General features: G+C 39.3%; 2 protein-coding genes across 3 annotated transcripts in view; one reads left to right on the forward strand and one right to left on the reverse strand.

The window, feature by feature from the left end:
• The window catches only part of uba7 (ubiquitin-like modifier activating enzyme 7), a 44,932-nt gene extending 24,191 nt beyond the window's left edge, over positions 1 to 20,741 (forward strand). Inside the window, exons 22-24 of the mRNA XM_042507249.1 lie at positions 16,139 to 16,240; positions 18,078 to 18,160; positions 19,635 to 20,741. Coding sequence (XP_042363183.1) covers positions 16,139 to 16,240; positions 18,078 to 18,160; positions 19,635 to 19,764 — 315 coding nt within the window. The 3' untranslated portion in view covers positions 19,765 to 20,741. The remainder of the gene's footprint in view (positions 1 to 16,138; positions 16,241 to 18,077; positions 18,161 to 19,634) is intronic.
• A 445-nt stretch (positions 20,742 to 21,186) lies between these two features.
• inka1b (inka box actin regulator 1b) lies at positions 21,187 to 25,030 on the reverse strand. 2 transcript variants are annotated; one of them, XM_042499964.1, is made up of 5 exons: positions 25,011 to 25,030; positions 24,381 to 24,446; positions 23,582 to 23,768; positions 23,435 to 23,487; positions 21,187 to 22,228 (listed from the first exon to the last, which is right to left on the reverse strand). In XM_042499964.1, exons 4-5 carry the CDS (start codon positions 23,435 to 23,437, stop codon positions 21,299 to 21,301), a joined length of 933 nt encoding a protein of 310 aa, XP_042355898.1. In that variant the 5' UTR covers positions 23,438 to 23,487; positions 23,582 to 23,768; positions 24,381 to 24,446; positions 25,011 to 25,030; the 3' UTR covers positions 21,187 to 21,298. The 2 variants fall into 2 exon arrangements, with proteins under 2 accessions (XP_042355898.1, XP_042355906.1); XM_042499972.1 differs by lacking the exons at positions 23,435 to 23,487; positions 23,582 to 23,768; positions 24,381 to 24,446; positions 25,011 to 25,030 and adding an exon at positions 22,508 to 22,595.
• Between the last annotated feature and the right edge of the window lie 57 nt (positions 25,031 to 25,087).

Genomic DNA, 25,087 nt, shown 5'->3' on the forward strand with positions numbered 1-25,087 from the left:
CTTGTTTGAAGTCAGAAAGAGACAAGGATGTTTGCACTTTTACTGGGGTGCTTGTATGTCGTTTTACATGTAGAGGGCTAAACCTGCAGCTACACTTTTTGTGATTTGAGCACTTACATAATTGAAGGTCGCACATCTGTCACACAAATAACAGGGACTAAAGAGAAAAAGAGAACAACAAAGGGGGAGATTTACCTCACATGTGGTTAAATCTGTGTTGGCCTCCTCGGACTGTGCCAGTAAAGAAACAGGGTGAACATGATCCAAGGCCCTCAGTACTCCTCTGGGAGCTCCGGCATGGAGCTGTATTGTGCAGTTTGTAACTTAAGATGCAGACTTGAATAGTGCTCATGGGATAATGAGTAATCTGTGATCAACATAGACGGCTTGTGCCTTCTGTTGTCCTCGGGGTTTTTTGTTGTTGGTGTTATTGTGGGGTTTGCCTTATGTTTTTAAGTCATCTGTTGTTTTACGCTGCATTGTTCCGTTGCTCCTGTTCTTTAGTTCCCCATAGATCATTAGCTTCCCTTCAGAATCATCAAAAACAATGTCTGTATGCGTGTTGTTTATTTTATAGCATCAGACACAGAAAGACATCATCTAGAGATCATTTAAATAAAAGTGCACTAACACGGATCATTTATTTAGCAGCATAAGTACAGCTCATAAACTCAGCATGCAGGTTTCCCATTTAGCCAAATTTAAAGGCCAGAGGCGTAGTTCGAGGCTTTTTTAAATCATGCTCAAGCATATCTCCTTATCTCATCTCATTCATATTAAAGCCACAAGCAAGAGACTAATATGAGAAACACAATAACAGGATGGCTTTTTAGGCAGACTGCCCACCATTCAGTGAGCTAAATAAGGACTGAATTCTCTGTTAACACTGCAGCCACAGTTTCACCAATCTGAAAGGTCCTTGAGCCAGGCAGTAAATCTCACCCTGCTTCAGAGGCAATCTGTAGTCAACCCTGAACTCTCACCTTCCTGGAGGAGCCTGTTCAAAATTGTTTTTAACTTGAATAAAGTATCTATCACAATTTATGAAAGTAAATCATAAGTAGATTAATAGTAAAGTTAAGTACAATGGACGAAAATGGAAATGCAGCACTTCTTTTTTGCTCACATTTTTTTTAGTTTAAAGATTATATTATTATTATTATTATTATTATTATTATTATTATTATTATTATTATTATTATTATTCCTATTATTATTATTATTATTATTATTATTATTATTATTATTATTATTATTATTATTATTTTATTATTATTCCTATTATTATTATTATTATTATTATTAATTATTATTATTATTATATTATTATTATTATTATTATTATTGTTATTATTTATTATTATTAAGTGTTATTTCACAGATTGGCTGGAAACAAGTTAGTAAATAGGAGAAAGCAGCATGGAGGCCCGTGATAAACTGGCTGGAGATGGACGGTATTTTGTGGTGGCACATCATTGCATTGCATTGGCATGGGGAGCCATTTAATCCCCTTGACTGCTGCAGTCATTTGTCCCTGGAGTGAATGCTGATTGTAACCTTTCCCATAAAATACAAAAGCCAAATTTTAGTGGGGGTTAGGGGATTTTTTTGTCCGATGGAAAAGGGGCTTCAGATAATCCATCCACCTAAAAGGTGTGGCATATCAAGAGGCTGATTGAACAGCATGATAATAGACATTTTCAAGTGGTGTGCATGAGGCTCTACAAGGGGTACATGAGTGGTGAGTCTGCTGCTGTTATCGCTGTAAACTGCTTTGTTCTATGCATCATTAACTAAAGTGTGCAGGGCTTGATAAACACTCAGTCATCCGGTCCACACCGAAGGGATGCCTTCACCTAAAATGTACCACAGAAATTATTTTTATAACCTTCACAAATATCTGAAGCTGATTTCAATCACGGAAATTCAAGGTTTGATATGAGAGCTCATCACTTCTACCGTGGGTTTGTCTATTTTTCATGCAGGAAAAGCTAATAAATGTTTAAATAGCATTAGAAAAGCGCTTTAAATATTGTTTTTGGGTTAGTTTTGATACCTCAGCTGTGAGCTGTGATAATAAGTTCATTTTGTTCGTCTGCGGTGTTGAGCACGTGTCTCGTCTGGTAGATTCAGTGGAATGTTAAATAAACCTGAAAGCAGATGAAAATTATTATGTCTTTAATTTGATTTTCACATGAGACTCAAATATAGCTGGAATGAGCTTATTTATCTGTTTTTGTTCCAGTTTGAAGAGTAGAAGATCCAGTTTTCTTCAGCAAAAACTTTGGGTCTAACTAAAGACTGATAATATGGCTTTCCATTTATCTTTTTCTCTCACTATTGTAGGTCCCACTTTGTGCCATGTTTCTCACAATTTATTCACTTCAGGCCTGTTGGACTCAGTGGACGCACCATGTGGAAGTTATTAGAGGTCTCTGTCCTCCTGCTACATTATCTCTCATTAAAGCGCCAATGCTAGCGGGAGATTGGCTGCAGGTTTCTAATTAGTGACATTACATTTAAGTTTGTAGGCTGTTCCTGATGTCAGGGGTTTAAAAATTTACACATTAAGTCTGAATTCTAAAGGCATGCTGTCATGTCTCTCTTCCTTTTTTCCCTCCTTCTTCTCAGCACACACAAGAACCGTTAGCTCATACATTTACATAAAACCTTCCAGCCTGAGTCATCGTATGCAATAATAATGTTACAGGTGGTGCATCAGGCCCATAGATTGTGTCCCCTGCTCTGTGAGGGACTGCAGGACAGTCTGTCTGTAGGCTGTTTGTCATTCTGCCATATGTATGCATTGCACATAAGGCACTGACTAACAACATACACATGTTCAGGTTATGTAATGGAAATATAAATAAAATAGCTTTTTACTGCTCTTAAAAGCCACATGAATGTGCTCATAAATGAATTAGAACAGTTTATGTACATCCACAGACTTGTGTTGGAGAGTTATTAATAGCTCTTAATGGGTATTTGTCATGGATTTTATACAAATTTGATGCTTAACGAGCAAATTTATGGTTTTGCCTCAATTTCCTTTGTAATGATTGAGACAGGAACTTGCACATTTGGCAACAGTATGTTTGACAAAGCTGAGTGACTCAGGCAGTGAAGGCTCAGTCATCATTAGACCGGCAGTTGAAATCAAAACTGGCTAAATTATGTTCCAGCTGAAAGCAGCACTGCCCTGGACTTCTGCATCTGCAAAGTGTGCAGGCCTCCAGACAGTAAGGATTGCCAAAGTATTACAATTTATAATGAGGAGGACATGAATGACTGTACCAAATGTCATGGCAACCCATCCAATAGTTGTTGAGATAATCTGCTAAAAAAAGCCATAAATGTCAACCTGCTCCTGGTGGCTTTAGAAGAAAAGTCAGGGATCACCCAAGTCAGTAGTATTACGGTGGCCCTTTCAACATACCAAAGTTTGATTTTGTAAAATCCAAGTACTTTAATGAGGTCCATTTTAGAATACAAAAAGTACTGCAGGCAAAGTCCCTCCAAAATCAGATTGTGTCTGGTCCACTACCGACTTGATGTCCTGTTCCTAATCTCACATGTCACCTGGCTCAAGCACAATGTCATCACAGTCTCCACAGGCATGCTCAATACACTGCCTAATGGCGCTATTGCACTTAACCTTTACCTGTATTCGAACAGAAGTAATACAATAAACAATGTACCTATAAACATAAACTTAGCATAGTCTACAACTATACACTATTCAAAGTATAAAGTTATGTAAACCTTAACAATATCAGAACCTATATTATATGTCAAAAACCAACACAAACATTTTTACCAAGTATAACATATTTGATCTGGTGGCAAGTATTTATCCCCTGGGCACCATGAATTATACCATTCATGATTGTACCATCATATACCACCTAATGATATACCAATCTAACATAGCGCCTTGATATCTCATTCCTAATCTGACACATCACCTGGCTCAAAATGGTGCAATAAATATATAAATATTTCAGTCTGGGCTGAGGCAGTAGACTGACCAACACTGCCTATAGCAAGGCTGCTGCCATGGCTAAAAATCTTCATTTTTGTACTCACGAAAACTCAACTTTGAGGCTTTTGAGGTGCTTTTGCCTCCTGTCTCAACCCAACATTCTTCTGCTAATTGATTAAACTTTAATCAGTACTCAGTAGTACCGATGTAATTCTGTCCATACTTTTAAGAAGTACTAAGTTTGGCACCCAACCATAAGGCAGATGGATGACAAAAAAGTTTTTTCTCCTGTCATCTTTTTCATGGAGACAATGAATGAATCATTGTGTAGCAATCAATACTTTCTCCACTAGCCCTTCACAATTTCTCCCCATTTCAAGACTTTTGTAGATATTGGGCTGTAAATTTGTCTCTCAGTTCCCATGTGGGAATTTGTGTGGTGTTGCTTTATTTGTGCATGAGAACATTAGTTTGGGATCCTGGGATCACGTCTTAAAGGTAGCAGTACTTCCTCTGTTGTCACTGGGTAGATGCAGCTTTAATTTTCACCGTTTTCACTGCCTTTTGACCAGTATCTAAGTCTCATGTGTCTTATTTGTTTGTGTCCGATATCAGATAACCCTAGAGTTTATTTATTGCTGACATGAGCTGGACATCATATTGACCCACAGATATCAATAACTTGCTCCAATGACCAATACAAGAATTACATCATTCCATACTGCATTACACCACGTAACTAGAGAGCGTGACCTTTGATTATTAAAGCATTTAATCAATACTACAAGCTGGGTTTTAGTAACAGAGGGCACCCTGATCACTGTTTATAAAGCTGTATCTCAAACCAACACTACATGCCAACAGTAAACAGTGTGCGTTATAGTAATCATAGCAGTCATGCTTACTTAGACGTGTATACTGTACAGGCCCTCTGGGATTTTGCTGGCTTTTTGAAGGGACTGTTGTGGCCTAAAATGTCCAATTTCACTGCAGCTTTTCTAGTGATTTGTCTTGTCTGTTGTCAACTCATTTCAGACATTCTCCAAGTATGTTCTGTCATTGTAAAGTCTATATAAAATCAATGACTTTCATTTTTGTTCCAACACAATGTTGCACACAGTGCAGAACAGTGTGTCCCCATTTTTTATTGGTAAATATGAGACATTGGTGTTGCACATGTCTGCATCTTCACAACCACAAAAAAGGAAAGGTGAAAAAGGAAAGGAAAAAGGACTGCTGTGATTGGTGCAAATTACGGTATGTGTATACATTTAAACTAATAAATGTTACTAACAAATTGCTGAAAGGTTTCAGCAGTTGGAGAAAATTGCCATGGTACTGGTTGTAATTGCAACATTGCAACATCCTGCAGGGGCTGATTATACAAGAAATCAATATTCTTTGCCATTTTGTACAGGAATTAATCCAATAGCTGCCCACAGAAGGGAAATAATACAAGACTTCCACTGACTAGACTAGTTTATCAGTGCATCATTCCATGTTAAAATAAGCACGTCACGAAAACTGCAACTGCTTAATCATAAGCTTGCATGTCATACAAAGTTGGTATATACAAACCTTTATTTAATTAGGTTAGTCCCATTGAGATTGAGATCTCACTTTAAAGGGAGACCTGAGTACACATAAAAAAATAAAACAAACAATTAAAATACACAATATCAGTAAATAAAATAATATAAAATCTTTTTTTAGTCATAAATTATAATCAAGCAAAATAATACAACAATGAGTCATTTAAAACAAGTTAAAAACAATCACAGTTAAAGTCAGTCCGAATTTTAACTAGGTTTTTAAACTGACTCATTTGAACGAGAGTACCAAGCTTCAGCTTACATTGCAATTCATCCCATTTGTTTGGTGCAGATAATCTAAAAGCACTCTTTCCCAAATCAGTGTTACTTAAGTTACTTAAGTCCTGTGAAATTGTGTTATGTGTTCCAACTCTCCAGACAATAAGGGGTGTCAAATAAGACGGCAGTTTTTCAAGCGAACTAAAACAAATGCTGGTTTCCTCTCTTTGAAAGAGATGGCCAACCCACTTTTTGGTAAAGATAACAGTAATGAAGTAAGAGGCGCTAGCAGCCACAATCTGTGGTCTCGTGTTAGGACCATCAGATGCATCCCTTTGGAGCTTTTGGGTGATAACTAATTGCTTTATAACTGCAACTTTGACTATTACACATTTGCTGTTCGCGTGTCTCTGCAGGCTCCAGCATGTCAGTGGCCCATTTGTAGAGGAGCATTTTATTGACTCAGTTCTCCTGCCTTGGGTCATTTTCAGTCAGGCGGAGTGCTCTTATCTTCTCATTTGAAAGACAATCACATTGAGATTCTGTTTGCTGTTTTACACGTCAATGGAAGCCTTTCAAAAGGAACGGCCTGCTTTTAGTCTGCGTGTCAAACTCTGCACTCTCCTGAGAAGTGTCTGCGTGCTGCTGAGCTGCAGCCGCTCCTCCCCCACCCTGCATAAGTGTATGAGAACACATGCTTCAAAACATACAGTTTACAATCATTAAAAGTATCTTTAATGTCAACTTTTGCTTTATTTTGTTTGTTGTATTGTTTTAATGCATTTCTATGTTTTTGGATGGTGGTGATGCTGGTACCCTGTCAGTTCCCCAGGGTGTTAGGCAAATAATTGCAGTCTGCTGGAGGGAGCAGTTGGAGGTCTCAGCCATCTGTTTCTTCATGCAGTCTAAAGAGAGTGGTGATCAATAGTGACCAGGTAGCAGATGACACTCCCAATCAGACAAAGGGCACACTTTACATGACAGTCCTGTTGCCCCTTTGTACAACATAAACAAATGTCCCCGTAGACACAGCATTTCTAAATATGGTAAAAGCACCTCAAAACAGGATACACATTAGGGCAGCCTCCTGAAAGTTGGAGATTTGACTCATCAGTCGCACACCCCTCGGTCGACTGAGATTACTTCAAGTCAAACAGTTTTGTTTCATCTATTGCTAGTCAGTGTGCTGTGCAATGTACTTCTGGGGACGTTGTGGTTTATTAATTTAGAATTGCACACCTGTAACATTGTCAGTGACGGACAGTATGAAAAAAACAGATCAAATTCAAAGCAGCAGAACCAAAGACGTTGTCTTTTTTATTCCACATATTCTTTTTCTTTGTCAAAACCTGGTGCATACATTCAGGTTTATCATGTGAGTAGCTACTAATGTGGCCTTGAGCTGCTAGCTTCAAGCAGAGATGCGGAGCAGAGAGGTCTGATAAGCTCATTTCTTTGTAGCGTCACACCTCCAGATATATATTTCTTTCATTTTCTAACTTCTTAAGCCCCCACCAATGCTGATTGGAGTGCCATCACTTTAGGCAATTTATCAGACTTCACACAGCTCCCTGTGGAGCCACAGATGGCTTTATATAACTGTTTTATGCAGCAGTATTCCCTTTCCCTAAAGTCCATAAACAGACTTTGATGTGTAAAATCTGTAAAGTTCCCTTTAGATAAAAACACAAAGTGTCTATTTTCCTATCTGGAAGCCAGGTCTATGGATTTTTATCCAAGAAAATCAGTGTGCTCAGTTAAAATGATACTGCACTCTTATACAGAAAAGTAACTTTATGAGTCATAAAATGCATACCAATCCACGCATTGCTAATGCTTAATTGTAGGTTGGATTATTGCATAAAAAATAGCTGCATTTTGCATCACTTAATGCTTATCCACAATGGTAATGCATCAGACTAACTTGTAAAGTCTCTTTGCTTTCTGTTACTCCTTGTTGAACACACACACACACACTCAGATATACTACTATTCTACTTTTTTCAGTTGCACTTTGGTGACCTTGGAGACCATTTACAGCCATGATCCATTGATGTTGTGATGTCATTGGCAGTGTCACTGCGCATTGCTCTGTGCTGTAGCTGTGACGTAAAGGAACGGGTATTGATGCTGTATGGGTGAAGAGGAAATTGATTTTCCCTTTATGTTTCCTGTAAACGCAGTGGTTGTTTGAAACATGAAAGATACTTCCTAGATTTAGTTTTAAGCTCAATGCAATGCTATATATCTCAAAAAGCAATCAGCGATAACATATATGAGTTTACATATTAAAGAAGATAAAGTGCCAGCTAATTTTTAAATAATATTCTGAATCTCCTATTACTTTCCACTCAGCAAAAAAGTCACTATTCCTATATGCTTTAAAATACTGACGATCCACTATTATCTAAAATAACTTTGGTGCATTCCTGCTTGTACTGCACTCCAGAATATATACAATAGTCAGCAGCAGCATTACCACATGTTAAGAAGTGAAATGCTGCTTGACTTTGAGGCTCCATCAAGGACTAATCTAGGATATGAGATCTTAGAGAAATTTACCAGAATGTCTACGAAATTAAATCTAAGGGAAGCCTACAGGAGATCAAGATGAAAATATAATCTAAAAAGACCACACAGATCCTCCATCTGCCTCCCCTAAAAAGCTCACTTTGAAGCCTTCCAAAGGAAAAGAGTTACCTTTGAAGAAACAGGCCTCTCGCCACAACGGGTTGTAAAAACGTTTCCACTGTTGGGAATCTGTCCAGATAATGAAGCTAAAGGCAGGAGTGTGCCTCAGCAGTGCTGTTTCTATTGGCAGACTGCAGGGAGGAGGACTACTGAGGCTTGCCAACTGATCCCAGCTTCCTGTCTCCAAAAACGTTCCATTGTCTTAAAGTGCAAGATTTAACATTCACATAATGATTACTCTCTACGTGCAGTGACCTGTGTAAAATGACCAGCAAGATTGTGTTCCCTAAAGGGAATCACAATCAGATTTGGATTCATTGTACCTCCTTATCGGTTCACTTCCTCTTGCTGCACTACATTCCCATGCATGTATATCTGCAGACGGAGGCGCCTGTTCTTGGGTCCAGTTGTTATCATAAGAGATTTTATTGTGTATCAGGCTCTCTGCTGTTAAACTGCCTTAGGGAAGTCTCTTAATTCTGGAGGATCCAGAATACAAATCTTATATACTAAATTCTAGCACCATTAATATTAACAGTACCCTTGTTTTCTGAATCTTAATCTAAACAGTTTAACTACCAAATAAACTCCCCTTCCCACTGCACAAAAAAAACAACACTAAGACCTGCTAACATCTGCCTTTTGTATATAGTGGAAAAGGCTACAATTGGCATTTACGCCTGTGTGAAATGACACTGCAGTAGTCACGGATATTTCTCAGCTCTGGCTCCAGTTGACTTCCATCGGCACTGATGGAAATACATCACCTGGTTAAACAAGCTAATTTTAGCCCCTTTACCAGTGAGATGCAATGAGGCACCACCACAAAATAATGTTCATCTCCACCCAAGCAGCACTCAAACATTGATCCAAATTAAGCTTTATTCCCCCTGCCATAAAACTTGATGACACTCGCTAACATCTGGCTTTTTAATGCAATGAGAATGTGTACAATAGGCATTCATGCCCAGGTCAAAAACTTGGGTTAATGTGCTAATTTCAGCTGCTCAAGCAGCGAGATACAGTGCCACAATACCACCCATCTTTGCCCAAACCGTGCTAAAGCATCAGTCCAAATTAGTCTCCACTGAGACTGAAAGACAGAATGAATAATTAAGAGATATATGAAGTAATCGCTATTAAATTTTCACAGACCTCCATGCTGCTTTCTATTGTTTACCTACCCTCTGGCCTGTCTGTGATGTCGGAAAGACGCATCAAAACAACACTTAGATACATACCTGTCTGCTGCAGACTGTGGATGTATTAACAGCCGTGTATATACCTCTGCTCTGTACCGGCAATGGGAAAGCAGTCTGGGTTTACCTGTGTTTTAAAAGCCAGTGTGCACGTGGGAAAGGGGCATTAGTCTGCACCAAGTGTAAAAGAGGGACTGAATAAGTATGAGATATAATAAAGAACTGGTCACTGGATTACATGCTGCTTTCTAATGCTTGCTAACCTAACCTAAAAAAAAACAGAAAGGCATTCTTCACTCCGTATACACGGCTCTAGTCTACTAGCAATGAAGTATATAGCCTATTTTCAGTGGCTTTTCCCTGTGTTTAAAAAACCCATATTGACGCACAAATTTGGGTGGAAAAAGAGTAGAATACTGATTTGTATGATTTGTATCACCCTTTGATAAGCTGTTTGATTGTGGGTCCAGACTATAACTGTGAGGCTTGGTTGACTTTTGTTTCAGGTCTTTTAAGAGATTCTCAGACGGTGCTGTGACTTATTGGAAATAACACTTTGTGATGAAGCCAGATCCTTCTGACCTTTTGATCATGTAATTCTGTAAAGTTGAAGTGTATGTGTTATTGAACGTTGCCCCACATCTACTGCTGAAAGGTCATTTTTGACTTTAAGTTCTTTGGGCTAGATGGAAATCAATATAAATCTATGTAGTGTTGCAAACAGAATTATGAAATGAACTTAGGTGATTTTTTTTCTCCATATATTTCAATATAGTCAAAACAGATCAAAGTGAGGTTGTTTTCACATCTTACCTTATGTAATTTTTTTAGTTTTTCTGAATTTGCACAACAGACACGTAATTTATTGTGAGTTAAAAATCAACTGTTTCTGTGTTCATATCAGGTCTTTTTTTTTTTTTTTTAACAGTTTTAGGATTAGAAAATTGCTTAAAAAAAAAAAAAAAGCTGTCTCTATGATGAAAGTAATTTTAATTTCATTCCTGGAAGCTACATTTAGATATTTCAGGAAGAGCAGCATAGTTCGCCAGGCTTCCTGTCAACAAGAGGAAGCAGCCTGAAGTTTGGGGCTCTTCATGTCAGCTGTAAGGGGAACTTGAAGAATCTGTATCATGCATAATGTAATTATGCAGAGGCCTCATGGTCTCATTTAAAAAGAAAAAAGTATGTTCTGTTAAGCAGAGTGGAGCATTTAGAGTTTGGCCTTAAATCTCAGGACAAAGGCATGAGAAAGTATTACAGTATCAAGCGTTTAATTTGGTTGCTATTATATGAAGAGGATGGTGTTTCCAAATTGTGACTAAAGATAATACATGCAGCCTACATGTGATTATCTATAGCGTCAGTGAAACTATGACGAGTGTAGTGGTAAAATGAGAAGCAGTTAAACATTTGAAATGTCATTGTGTTCCTTTATTGTTTTGGAAAGACCAGCTGTGTCATGTTATAAGGGGAAGTTTAAAGCTCTATTAATAACACAGACTACAGTATGTGGACAGCAGACGAGATATTTGGCCGCCTTCCAACAACAGAGCAGACAGACTGTAAACTTACAGTATATGTCCACCAGTGTGGCTTTATCCCCTCAGGCCTGTGAAGTGTCGGTTTGTCTCATCCTCGTGCTCTGAAGTCTACTCAGTGTAGTTTTATTACCCAGAATTATGTCCAAACAGACCTCTGGATCAGCAGACACATTCAGTACATTTACATAAGTCAAGCTATGCTTGATTAGGCCATTTAGCTGGACTACTGGCCTTGTCCCAGTGTACATGCACCAGGGAAGAATCGATATATGGAAGTATGTCCGACTATGTCATGTATGGTGGTGATATGCTCCCTTTTATAATAACTTTGGGGTAGAATATCGCTATGTCACATACATATAATCAAATGGTTCTGAGCAAACTCTGCCTTAAGTAATTAGTTTTAGGTCACCTAAAAAAAGTCCCACCTAAAAAAAAATTTACATCAGTTGAAGCATACACCATATATATGTATTTTCATTGGGGTGTAACTTTTTGTTTAGACCTAACATAAATACAAAATGCTACTTTCTAAAGTTGAATGTCTTCACCTAATATAAAATCAAAGACTCAAGTCCCTCCTGAGTGCTTAATTAAAAAAAAATGCTTGACCCATTTTGCAGTACTCCCTCCCCCTTATACATAACGAACAGTCCCCATCTCTAACCACAAAGGGAGGCCGGCGCAGCAACTAGGAGCTTGTGCAGAATGCCTACGCCAGTCCAGGTCCGAGTGAGGCGTCCAATGACGGAGAAGCTCGACCTCCCATCACATTATCTAGGTGTGTCCGACTTCAAGAAATTCGATTTAGTACGATTTCAGTGGGATTAACATGTTATGGTGTATTTGAAAAGTAAAGTTCTAATCTAACCAACGCAATAATTCAACTAACATCATGTAAATGTACTAACTGTGAGACAGGACATCACTTGAACACAGAACCTGTGTAGCCTATATAAAAAAGGAAGCCTTTCCTGAGGTTCAGCAACTTGTTAAGTCTCTTTGTTTATGTCTAGCCATTTTTAATGTTATTTTCCAGCCACAATATAATCTTTTATTTAATGCCCTTACCTTGAGCCCACTCAAAAATCACAGCCTGCCATTTTTAAGATGGACACTTCAGCCCTGAGGCCGAGCTGATTTTGTGCAGCTGTGTTTAGCAACCAAGTAGCACTTGGCAGGGATTTGTCAGTGACACTGTTGTCTGCATAACAGGTGACATCTCAGACAGTAAAGCTTCACTCTAGGCTCGAACTTGCTCAACTTTCATTGTATGGAGGATAATATACTATGTAATATCAGTTCTGTAGCTCTTCCTTTCAATCTTTTTTTTTTCGTAACAACAGTGTCCACCTTCAGTATGGTTGAATTATGTCGCGATAATGCAGCCATGTCATCAGAACAACATGTGGGCAGTGTACATTTCTGCCACCCAAGAGAATGTTATATTTGTACATTAGAGCAGTTGATTTTACGAAGTTATCGTTGGTTTCTAGGGCTGAGCTTGTTTCACTAAAATCGTGCTTTTTAAGCCCAAATGTAATCTTTTTTTTAGGCACAACCAAGTGTTTTTTGTGTCTAAGCCTAACGCCACGTGAGACACAGTATTGTTGGAACATAAAGAAGCATATTGTTTCAGTGTGTTCGCTGCATAATAACTTGCAAATGAAATGTAACCTTGGTTTGCAGAAATGCACAATGCCAACTTAAAAAAGAAAAAAAATATTGGCGAATGGGTTGCATAATGTATAGCGAGCAGGTCATTATTGTGAAATATGTCTTGGCAGGGTGATGCAAGTCTTAAATCAACCTGAATTGATTTTAAAGTGACTTTATTGCTCCTGCCAGAGTCTTTGATCTGAAATGCGTCTCTAGCAATAGTCTGTTATTCAGAAATAACAGATCATTGAATGCTTTCATTCCCCAACCAGAATCAGGTATTGAAAAAGAGGCATGTGATGATAAAATATATGGCAGTGGATAAAGATGTGTGTGAAGCAGATTTTGTGTTATTTCGTTCTGGTAATTTGGGTCAATGTGGCTTTAAGAAGAAAACAATAAATCTCTGCTTCTCATTCCTTTTCTTTCCCCGGAGATAACAGTTTCATTGGACCATTTTAGTTTTTTATGGTAGAGGTTTCATGACAAAAAGATACTGAAGTGGTGTTTGTGGGAAACCATTTGTAATTGTTTCCAGCAGCTAGTTTGCTTCCAGCGTTCTTGCTTCTTTTTTTCTCCTTGCTATATTGTTGAATAGTTGACGTCACTCCACACACAGACTGATGGAGTTGTCGACTGGCTTTAGGTTCCTGCCAGAGTTGTGCGACAGATATGAGAGAGAGGAAGGGAGTGGAGAAAGTAAAAATAGCCTGCATGCCTGCTTAGCATTGTGTAAAATCAGCATCTGCACACAAAAGCACTCATGAAAAACTGTGGCGTGGAACCACTGAACGAGGGAGGTCTATTCTTAAGTCCAACAATGACTTTGCATTTGCAAGATCATTAGAAATAACGGGCTTCTGTACTACATGTGCACTTGAGTAAGTACTGTTCTGCCAATGGGAAGTTTAAAGTAATACTGATAATACACTCTGCATAAACATTTAAGAAGCTAACATGACCAGGGCTAGGACGTGCACCTTGCAAACAAAACATGCTTTGTCTGAAAATGGGACAAAGGACCAGACACCCTGTCAGACTTGAGCAGAAGTTTGCCTTGAGTGTGTCTCCATAACCCCAAACCCCATAAGTGGTGGGAGTTGCGAGGGCTAGTCGAAAAGTTCCCCTTGGCTGCTGGAGCAGAGATAATTGGACCCAGGTTTAGCTGGAGTTTTGGTATTCACATCTCGAGCCAAGTTTTGATCTTCACAATTTCTCTCACCAGACAGCGCCTGTGTGATCAGGGTCGTCTGACTTTGTGACATGTTTTCTGCATGTGAGGAATCCTGAGTCAGTTCAGGTCAGGTGATGTTTTCTCCTTAAGTCATACACGTGCAAGTTATGATTGTTTAAGGTAAACGCATGGTGTTATGTGAAAACCAGTATTGGTCCACTGACAGAATGAACAACGGTGTTAATGTGTGCATTGAATCAATCTGTCTCGGTGTCAAGACATTGTGCTCTTTTTTTTTTAGAGGTCAAAGGTCTGTCCTACAAGAATAGAGATAAGAAGGACACTAAATTGGTGTCTTCCCATGCATTAAAAAAATCTGATCTCATGAGATGTGAAAGAAAAAGAGATGTGTTTACTGTTTATGAAGTTCTCTCAATGAATGACTGTTAAAATTAATTTAGACTCACAAGACTCTCACCACGCTTCTCACATCATGTGGTCTTGATGTATCAAATGCATTCTAGCCACTGACTGAAAATATTCAGATTTATGTCTTACTCTGGGTCACCCTTTAATGTCAAATAACATTAGCAACAGTCTGCTTATTTTTTTCATACATACATACATATGTACATGTATAACTGCAGCAATTGTTTTCATTAGGGGTTAAGTGCATAACACTTTTAAAATTCATTTTGAATAATGTGAAAAAATTGTTGGATCAACTTAATTTTTTACTAATCAAATTTTAAAAAATGTGTTCATAAATATGCTTATTAAGTACATAACACTAAAATTCCATTTAAACAATGTAAAAATGTTTTTCGGCATATTTGAATTTCTTTATATCTTTGACAGATGAAGACATTGAAACTACAGTGCAATGTGGTTGTCAATATGTTTATAGATAGATAGATAGATAAATAGATAGATATGAAAGAATGTCTTGTAAGCCCAGTGTCTTGTTTTCAAATTGTCAAAAGTTTTGATACCACTGCTAACATGATAGCTATGATTTTTAACTAATACTGAAATAATTAAACATTAAAGGGACAGACCACCCCCAAATCAAAAATATATATGTTTCCTCTTACCTATAGTGCTAATTATCAACAGAGATTTTTTTAATTCAAAGTGTTGGAGATACTGGCCATAGAAAAAAAACTGAAAAACTCACTTCTCAATACTACACTTGCCAACATCTTTGATGCAGGCTTTCAGTACTTGGTTTCAGTGCTGTTGTTCAAGTGCTAAATACACATTTTTTTCTGCATGCAAAATAGCATTGATGTTTTATACCCAGCCCTATTATCAAAGTGGCCATACAATAATTTTCTCTGATTAACTTCATTCCAGCTGGAAAATTTGTTTCAGCACAATGTACAGCTATCAGCAACAGGGGACATGAGACAATAGCTGCTGTTATAGACAGACTGTCATAAACAGCCAGATTTTAAGTGAGTCTCTTTAACACAGGACTCAAACAGGAAATTTATAACAAAAATAGCCCCACAAAGCTAAAACTTCAGCTACTTGAAGTGCAATCTGGCAAGTTGTCTGGAAAAATTCCTATGTTGTTATTTCACTGCCCAGAGCAACACATTTATATTCACACAGATGCTGGTTTATAAGCAACATTCCTCAACTTTTTCTCAATTTGCAAAAAATATCATCTGCCTCAAACTACACTGACAAGGCACCATGTATTTTTCACCAGAGCGGGATGATTGTAAAACTGTGAGAAACAAGCAAATCTTTGAGATAGAAACTTGAGAAAAGCGAGAGGGTCACTCCATCATACAGGAGGAAGCACCTCCTTGACCTCGTTGTGGCTTTTGGGGGTCTATGCTGCAGCTTTAGAGGGCTGCTGATTGTTCTCAGCTGCTTTATAACACCGTGATGAAAAATGCAGTCTGTCTGTCTGTGAGTGTTCACGACTGTTGTTATGGACCCAAATATTTTCTGCACATCCCTCACAGAAAGAAGTACTTCATCTGTCAACTTTGTGCACGCGTGTGTGTGTGTGTGTGTGTGTGTGTGTGTCTGTGTCTGTGTTTTGTGTGTAACGTGTCTATCGGCAGGTCGCTGGAAAGAAATACACCCTGTGGGATGACTTCCTTGTTGAGGGCAGACGTGGTGGTCAGCAGGAAATGACCTTGGGAGATCTGTTCCAGTATATCAAGGTACGACCTCCGGATTCCTCTCAGCAAGGAAACACACACTTTCCTCACACCCGGTGCTACTGAGTGCATATTTTATGCATGCTTTTTTAATCCCCAAACCTGCTCACCTTCGTCCGGTGCACACAATGGTCATTGTTTGAAACGATTGGCTTCTTTACACCTTCCATTCACAACTTCAGGACTGTGTTCTACCATCCTGGAGGAAGGTCCTGCTGTTGCTGATACATTAACTCTTTTCCAGTGGTTGAACAATGTTTTGAACCTTTTCCCCAAAGCGAATATGTATACTACTCATGTATCTCACTCATTATGGCTAATGTGTTTTTACTGCAAGAAAACAGACCAGATATATTGTTTTAAAACTTTAATTTTTAAGATGTGATGTGTTAGTGAGTTTTAGAGCATGTTTCCACTTGACAGGGCTCACTGTTAGCATCACGTTGCAGTTACCTAATAATTATTAATGGGTTTAACGACAGAGTCGAACTGTTCCAGCATCAGTATAAGTTTGTTTGGACCTTTTAAATGCTGCTTCTGTGTTAGCATGAACATAGCAGACATTGAACTGACCGTTGGCCAGTAGGAGAGCAGCTGCAGCGATGATCCTTCAGCACCATGTCTACTGGTTGGGAGATGTTAGGCAGGGACATCAGCAAAGTCTGCTGTCGATCAATGTAGCCCAAGATGCATTAGGACATATACCACTGGAAGAACGCGACCATATGAGGTCCAGCTATCTCTGAATTTGGTCTAAGCTATCCTATTACGAGACACATCGAGGACATATTTGGTTCATAACACCTACAGCTGTCCACTTGTGTACATTTAGAAGACAAACATGGGAGTGGTACCAATAGTCTAATGTAACTCTGCAGGAAAGCAAATAAATGTATTTCCCAAAATATTAAGATTTTCCTTTTAGGCCTCTACTTTCTACTTTAAACCTAGATTTTTATGATCCATAAGAAATGTGCTTAGATGGGTTAAAGGTTCTAAGCTGTCTTTGCAGGTCTGTGTGCCAGTTAAAGATAAACTATGAAGGATTGTCTGTCACTGTTGAAAACAGCTCATGGGCAAAAGTGAAGGTAAACGTTAACCTCAGTTTCATTCTCTTTTTATAAAGCCTCATCCTCACCTGAACGCTGTGGGGGCACCAATTTATAATTGTCCCAAACACAGACATTAATAAGAAATTACAGGCAGAGTCTCTGCAGACGACACACTTCTTGTGGGTCATAAGTGATAATTAAAAGGGATTACTTCTGTAAGAGTCTTTACATCGTTTTTAAGGGAAATTCTGCGTAGTGCATCTTTCAATTATTCCAGCAAAAGAACCAGTTCTTTTATATATAAACCTTTATTTAAACAGGTAAGTCCCATTAAATCGAGATCTTACTTCCATGTCTTTATACACAGTCTATGATAATAAGTAGGTCACTTGGAACAGAAATGCACGTGACTCCTTGCCTGTTTCTTTACACATGCACGTTCTTGCCCTGAACAGACATGTGGTTTATTGATTCTGCTAGAGTTTGCTCCGAGGAGGCAAAAGGAAAATAAATTGGCCAGTGATCATATTTGCTCCAAGTTTCGTTTAACCTGTGACTGTCCAGGTTCTCCCTGGTTTGTTTGTGGAGACGCCGAAAGCTAAATGAGCTGCTAAAGTTGTTTTAGACTGTGGTTAATCATCAGAGCTTTCGATCTGTGGACTGCTGTCTATGAAGACAATGACGTCTGCATAATGCATGCAGCTGATACTTTAATCTCATCTGTTTTTATGCATTGCCATGTTTGTTTTATTGTGCTGTAAATTCAATTAAATCATGTCTTTGTGCAGGACAACTATAACTTGAGTATCTGCGGCCTCTACTATGGAATAGCTACCTTATACATGGGGCAAGAACAGAGGCTCGAGAAAAGGTATGTCCAGCTAAGACAAAGACAATCTTGAAAATGCTACACATGTCACGCAGCCCTGCACACACAAACAATCACAATAAGCAGCCTCAGTTTGTTTGTTTAAAGCTAATGGCAGGATGAGGTGTTTCCTCCAAGCCTGTGTGCAGAGAGCCTGTTGACACACTCGCACATGCATCACCGAACACTGACAAGTGACAGCGATCCTCCTCAGATTCCTTTCTGTTTGTTTAGGACAAGAGTTTAAAGAGTTAAATTAGTGAGCTTTTTTTCCTCTAAATCCAAGAAGCCACGTTGTATGGGCCTGTTCAGCACTGCAGCATATTATGAGCCCCAGGGTGATTGAAAAGAATCAGGTGTCTCTTGCTGTGAACTCTCCTCATCAACAACTGAGTCACAGTAGAATATGCATCCTCAGGGATGTTTTGATCCCAGGAGGAGGGGGAGAAACACTCATAACTCTGGTTTAACATCGACATTTTACAGGCAGTGATTTGCTGGGTGAATTAAAATATTTGATCATGATCATGCTTTGCTTAAATCTTGCTGTGAGGTTTTCATGCTCATCTTGAAACACACTGTGCACATCAATGTCTGTGACGCTCAAGTCTCTGGGGAGGTGAAGTTGGTGGGTGTTGTGGTTAGATAAAGCTGCAGGGGGAGAGTTCTGACTGTGTAGACAGCAGGCCACATATGACAAATGCCCTCTCCAGTAGTCACTTCCTGTGCAGTCGCCGTGCTCCAAGCTTCCTGTGTTGGGCCATTGAGGGGAAACTTAGACCTTAAAAACTTTTGCATGTCTTGAACACTTTCTTATTAAGACATTTATATGTGCTATATGTCTTGTTTGTTTTATTATGTTCACACACCACGAAGTTACTACTACCTTAGTTGCAGCTAATCGGGATCTGAAGAATAAAGAATGACGATAATATTCAAAATCATTTAATTGTGTAGTTGCTGTCAATTTATATTTTTGTTATTCTCAAATATCCATGAAAAGACTGAAGCCAACAGCATGTTTTCCAATTTGTTTGACTTCTCTGCCCTGTTGGTGGCCACGAGCCCATTCTTTCCAACTGAGTACGTAAATACTTTCCTTTCATTTTTGAAAACAGATCAAATATTTTTCTGAAAGAGCTAGCCACCTTGCAAAAAAAAGAGTAATATAGTGTTTTTGTTAGAGACTACTTTCAGCCTTGGATGAAAACATCTTCTGTGTGCTTCTGTGTGCTGCTGAGTATTTCCAGTTATGGTGGTCTATTTTATAGAGGAATGTGCAATATTAAGATTTGAATACATAAGTACTTGCTAACTGGATCATTTGTGTAGTTTTTTTAAGCAAATTTCCTGACAAGAGATCATAATATTTATAGCTCTTGTTAATGATGAGAAGACACTTTTTAAAAGCTATTTATTTTAGTGTATGTTAAATGAGTCTTAATTATAATGTTATTTAATTTGTTGGTGTTTGCAGTGTGTCTGAGGTGGTGAGGATGGTCACCAAGAAAGATATCCCTCAAAACAAGAAGATGCTGGAGCTGATCGCCTCATTTACTGAAGATGAGGACTGTGAGATTGTCCCTTCTATTAGGTACCTGCTTTAGTGATGAGCAGATACCCAAGTACGGAAATTTCCAGAGAAAGTGTCATCTCGTGAAACCGCTTCAGTGTGACAGAGTAAACTTAACACTCCTTTGATAGCATATCAGTGAAAAAAAACATCCTTATTGTGTTGCTTTAGCTGGTGTTGACCAAGATTATTATCTGAATGATATTTTTCCAGCTTCTGTCCTTCTGTTTTTTCCCATTTCATTACACAAATATTTTGAAAGATTCCACTGAGGTACTGGGATCATTTCTCTATTATTGTAATATTTTTAAATTGCTGTCTTGTCCCTTAGCGTTGCCCTCAATAATACAACAAAATGCAAAAAGAAAACAAAACTTGCCAAACTGAACCTTTTGTTATCACCAGAAGTGTAAGCCCAAAGCTCTGTTTGCCAACTGTTGGTTTTCATTTACATGTTAAATGTGTCTTTGGAGAGGTCAGGCTAAAGGTTTGAGAAAGTGCTTGCCAGGGCATATGGATTAGATGATCTGGCGCTGCTGGGGCTGCACTGGCCTGGTTTCAGCGTTTAATTCAGGTCAGACTGAGCACTTCAGTATCTTGAAGGGGTGCAGTCAGAGGAGGCAGTTGGCACAGTGGGTGCTGTGCGCTAAAGATTCGGGGTGCTCTTGCCATCTGGACACAGCTGTCTTGTGTAAATCCCGCTCTGAGCATGTGTGCACCACCCCATCTATGAAGCCTTCATCTGTCCTCAGATGGCGTTTATTCACACTCGGCCCTTTTCCAGATCCTCAGGTCGTGTTTTACATCACACCCTCACGTTACAATAGTGCCACTTTTAAAATATTCTGCTATTCAATTATCATGAAGAATCCTATTGGAAATTATCACTGCAACTACTTAAAGGGGTTCTTTACTCACTGGGTAATTGGGCTTGCTACTGAAGGATGCTGGTTATGATTTAATTATGTGTGGACCAAAATAATTCAATAAATATGTGTCTATGAGGAACCATGTTTTATCTGTGTACTTCACTAATTGCCTTCAGTTCCCTTACCATCATTTAGATCACGATCATACTTTGCTATGATGACCACACCTCACATTTTAACCAGAAAAGGTCCAGTTGCATTTACTTGGTTTGCAAAGGTTTAGGACATTTACCGAGTGGGTTTTTATTTAACTTAGATTTTGTGTAAAAAATATTTTCTTTAAAGAGAGCATGCTATGCTTTACTTCCCATCACTGTCACTGTCAACAGACTGATAGAACTTAAAAATTGATACGAAATCGATGTCAACGGCAGACACTATCACTCCAAAACCATCACTTGTCTAATGAAGGATTAAGAAGAATCTTAAAATGTGTCAAACACAATGACAGGTGGATACAATAATATATTTTTTTACAGTCAGCACTACTAAAACTGAACTGAAGGCATAAACATAACACATTTTCATTAAATCCAGCACACTTTTATTCCAGATGTATCAACATTTTGGACAACTGCAAAAATAGCAACATCTTATTCAAATTGGAGCTGATGGGTCAGTCCGGAGTTACAGCATCATTTAAATGTATCCAATAATGTCATTGCATATGATGGGCTGTCGGCTGCCCGTCTTCATGAGAGCGGTGAACTGGTAGAAGTCAGTGTCCAGCTGATGTAGCCCCGTGTGCGACTGGTGAAAGAAAGGTTTGAGACCCTGGAGTCCCACGGGACAGGACATCCGTTTGGGAGCCTCTGCAGCCCTGTTGAGCCTCGAGGAGTCAGCTGGCCTTGGTCTCACCTCCACACTTTTAGACATCCCTGCCAGTCTGCGGCGCATGTTGATCAAAATGTCTTTGGCGAGGCGCCGGCCCGCATTGGGCTTTAGCTCTGCTGGCTCAGGACACTCTGGTAGGTCCATCCAGTTCTTTATTAGGTCAGCAAAGCTGTTGTCCCCCAGAACGAGAGGCTGTCTGTTCCTGCTGCGACTCAGCAGTGATGTCGTCCAGTCCTCTGGGTCGCTGGCCTCAAATGAGGTCCATCGCTCCAGGCAAGCATCCGAGGTTGATTTGGGCCGGATTCGGCCAGAGGGTCCTCTGTTTGTGCGGAGGCAGGCAGAAGAGGAGACTCGCACATTCCTGGTCCTCCTCAGCACCACACCTTCATCCTGCCATGAAGCCTCGGAGTAACCTGAGTCAAAGTCCAGACTCTTTTCGCTGCTCGGGGAGCCTTGTGCCAACCGCTCGTGCTCCTGATGTTCTTCTTCTTCTTCCAGGGGGCTGGCGAGGCAGCAGGCAGAGTCATATGTGCTGGCTTCACTGGCGTCGGATACACGTAGACGAGCGAGTCGCTCTTGCTGTGCCCTCTGTTTGCAGAGCCGTGTCATGACGAAGGACCGAGCGCATGGTTCACTCAGTGGCCTCGGCCTGCTTATGTGCTTCAGGTCCTGCAAGGATCTCATCATGCACTGCATCTGGTCCCGGAGGCAGTCGGCAGAATCTCCGATACACAACTGCACGACAAGAAAGACACAGAGAGTGCGGTTAGTGGTGCAGGCAGAGTTTAAATTAAGTCTATTTTAAAACAAAACTTCTGACCAAAAAGTGTCAGTTGACTTTTGCGGGAGTCTATGGAGCAGTTAGGCTGGCTTTCAAAATATCCCATCATGCCCTGGCAGTCTAGCTGAGACACAGTTCCCTCTGTTATTTCCAGAACTTGGCCAATAAGATTTTTACCAGCTGAGATCACTCTGCTCTATGACCATATAACAAGTGAAGCATTCCTGACAAACCTCAGAGCAGCTTTATGGAGACCATCCCATGAAGTCTGATCCCAGAAAATGAAAAGCAGTGGCTCTGAGAACAGGATGCACATTTTAAGCTGCGAAAACTCTCCCCGCCTCCTAAAGTGAGAGGGGAAGTTTAGACAAAGTAGAGCTGAATCGAGGAGGAGTGCAGCGGCGCATATCCTCTGTGGATTCCCCTAACTCACAGGATGTTGACTGCACTGCATTATAAAGCAGGAAGTGACAGCAACATTTTGGAATTACATGATAAGCATGTATTCATTATGAATCATCTTCCAGTCTTTCGATAAACTGAAATCAGTGCAGCCCAAAGGATCCAATGTGATTTTCAATCATCGAAACATAGTTTTACCAGTCTGTCCTCTACTACAATTTGACCTGAGTGCCATCCTACGTTTTCCAGCTTGTTATAATATTTAGTTTGTTGAACCTCCCTGTCCTGCCAGTGTGTGGCTCACACTAGTGAGGACACCACAATGCCATGATGTTATCACAGCTGTGGGTGCTGAACCATTTGGCCCCTGGGGGGACTTATCTGACATACAGAGCCATCCTCAGTGGGACTCTGTGGTCACTCTGCACCTCTTAAAATGCCCTGTTCTCCTTGGCTGCTTTCACACAACAAGGAGGAGTGATTCGCCCAGTTGTATGTGTTTGGCAGGGACAGTTTGGTTTGAATTAACTGTGACCCTGGGGAATTGCAACACTCCAGCTTTCCAAAAAGAACAGTCTTCAGAGAAACAAAAAGAAAGTAGAGGAAGCACAAAAGATGTATACTGCCTTGTGCAAAACACACTTTACAAAGTGTTCCTGCGAAAAGTCCCAGGCAAACACCTTTGTAATCACAAATCAATGCATCTGCAAAACTATCTAAATTTAAAAAAAAAAAAAAAAAACACTTGGAAAACTCACCATTGCTTGTCAGTGAATGTCTGCAGTGAAGTTCAGAGTCCTGTGAATTGTTTCTGCAACAAAACCAATGCATCAGATAAGTAATGTGTGCCTTTTTTCATAATTATTACATGTCTCAAGACAAAGAAATGTATTAAAAACGCTCACCTTTGCACTTGGTTCAGAGTCAATTCCAGCACAATCCGCAGTTCCACAGATTTACAGTTGTTCGGGGATGATGTGTCGCTCTGTATCTGACCCAAATTAAGGTCTGTCGGGGAACTTTGACGATGCTGAGCTTTTCACTGCAGCCAATCATCGCAGGGCACCGCAAAACCAGCCAATAGCAAGTCGCCTGAAACAAGATACCTCCCTGTGTAATTACAGCGGTTCCTACTGAAACTGTATTGTGTTGAACTACACTACGGAGATTCAACATCTGGTGTTGGATAATAGGACAATTATTATTCAGCATAAATAGATCTGTTAATCACGGAACAATTTAAAATGTTTTCAGTCGAATTATTTATTCAGACAGCTGCTAGTTAATATTGCAGTCATTGCATTCAATAAATTATTGCTTGATTTAAAGATTATTAATGCTTCACAGGGGCTGTGTACATGAATGCAGAGGGTAAACGCCACTTTTGAAAAGCTTACCTGGAGAATTGCTGCGCTTGAAAATCTTCATCATATATGTGCTGATTTACTGAAATCTATATGTCGCCACCTTGTGGATCTTTGTAAACAAGACTCCCCATATTACCATTATCCACTGTCTCTACATATAAACCTTTTCACATCTTTTATTATTAAAATCAGGGCAATGCATATGGTCCATTACTCTTTCTTTTCTGAAATGATGTTTAGAATGCAAACAAAGTGTTGGGCTCACGTGAAGATCTTATTTCATTTGCAGATGAGCAAACCATTGATGGCTGACTCTCATCACCTCACCACACCTCACCTCTTAAGATGTGGACATCACTTTGTATTGTAATTCAGTCACAGTGGTGGGTGCTCAGCTCCTTCACTAGAGTAAAAGTACCAACACAAGGTTAAAAAAAATACTCAATTACGAGCAAAAATCATTCTGAAGTAAAAGCACAAGTATTAGCAGCAAAATTCACTCAAATGATCAAATGTCAAAGTACGTATTTAGTAGAAAAACCGGCCCCTATTGTTGTATATAACATTATTGTTCATACATTAATGTGTAGGCATCGTTTTAATGTTAACTGGTTGAGGAACATCCCCCCTTGAAATCGGCCTCGTGTTAAATAGTTTAGTTCAGGTTACCAACAAGTTAAAGATAAATTCATTTTTTTTTAGACTTTTCTTTAATGTTGTTTTTAGTGAGAAATATGGGATAATTTCAGGTCGGTAAGTAGGTGAAACCACCTGACTAGGATGACAAACGTGTGAAAGTTTAAATGACTGTATTGGATTTTATAAGATAAAATTTGGACATCAAAGGTTATTAGTAATTATAAAGTAAAAAAAAAAATACAACAGTTGTCTCTTAAACGTATAAGCATAAAACTGCATGAAATTGAAATACTAAAGTATTTCTCAAGTATCTCAGAATTACACTTACATATGTACACAGTACAGTACCTTCTTCTTCTTCTTCTTCTTCTTCTTCTCCTCTTACCTGTGGATTCCGGAAGTCAC

The sequence above is a fragment of the Plectropomus leopardus genome, chromosome 2, assembly GCF_008729295.1.
Source record: "Plectropomus leopardus isolate mb chromosome 2, YSFRI_Pleo_2.0, whole genome shotgun sequence".
Taxonomy (NCBI): domain Eukaryota; kingdom Metazoa; phylum Chordata; class Actinopteri; order Perciformes; family Serranidae; genus Plectropomus; species Plectropomus leopardus.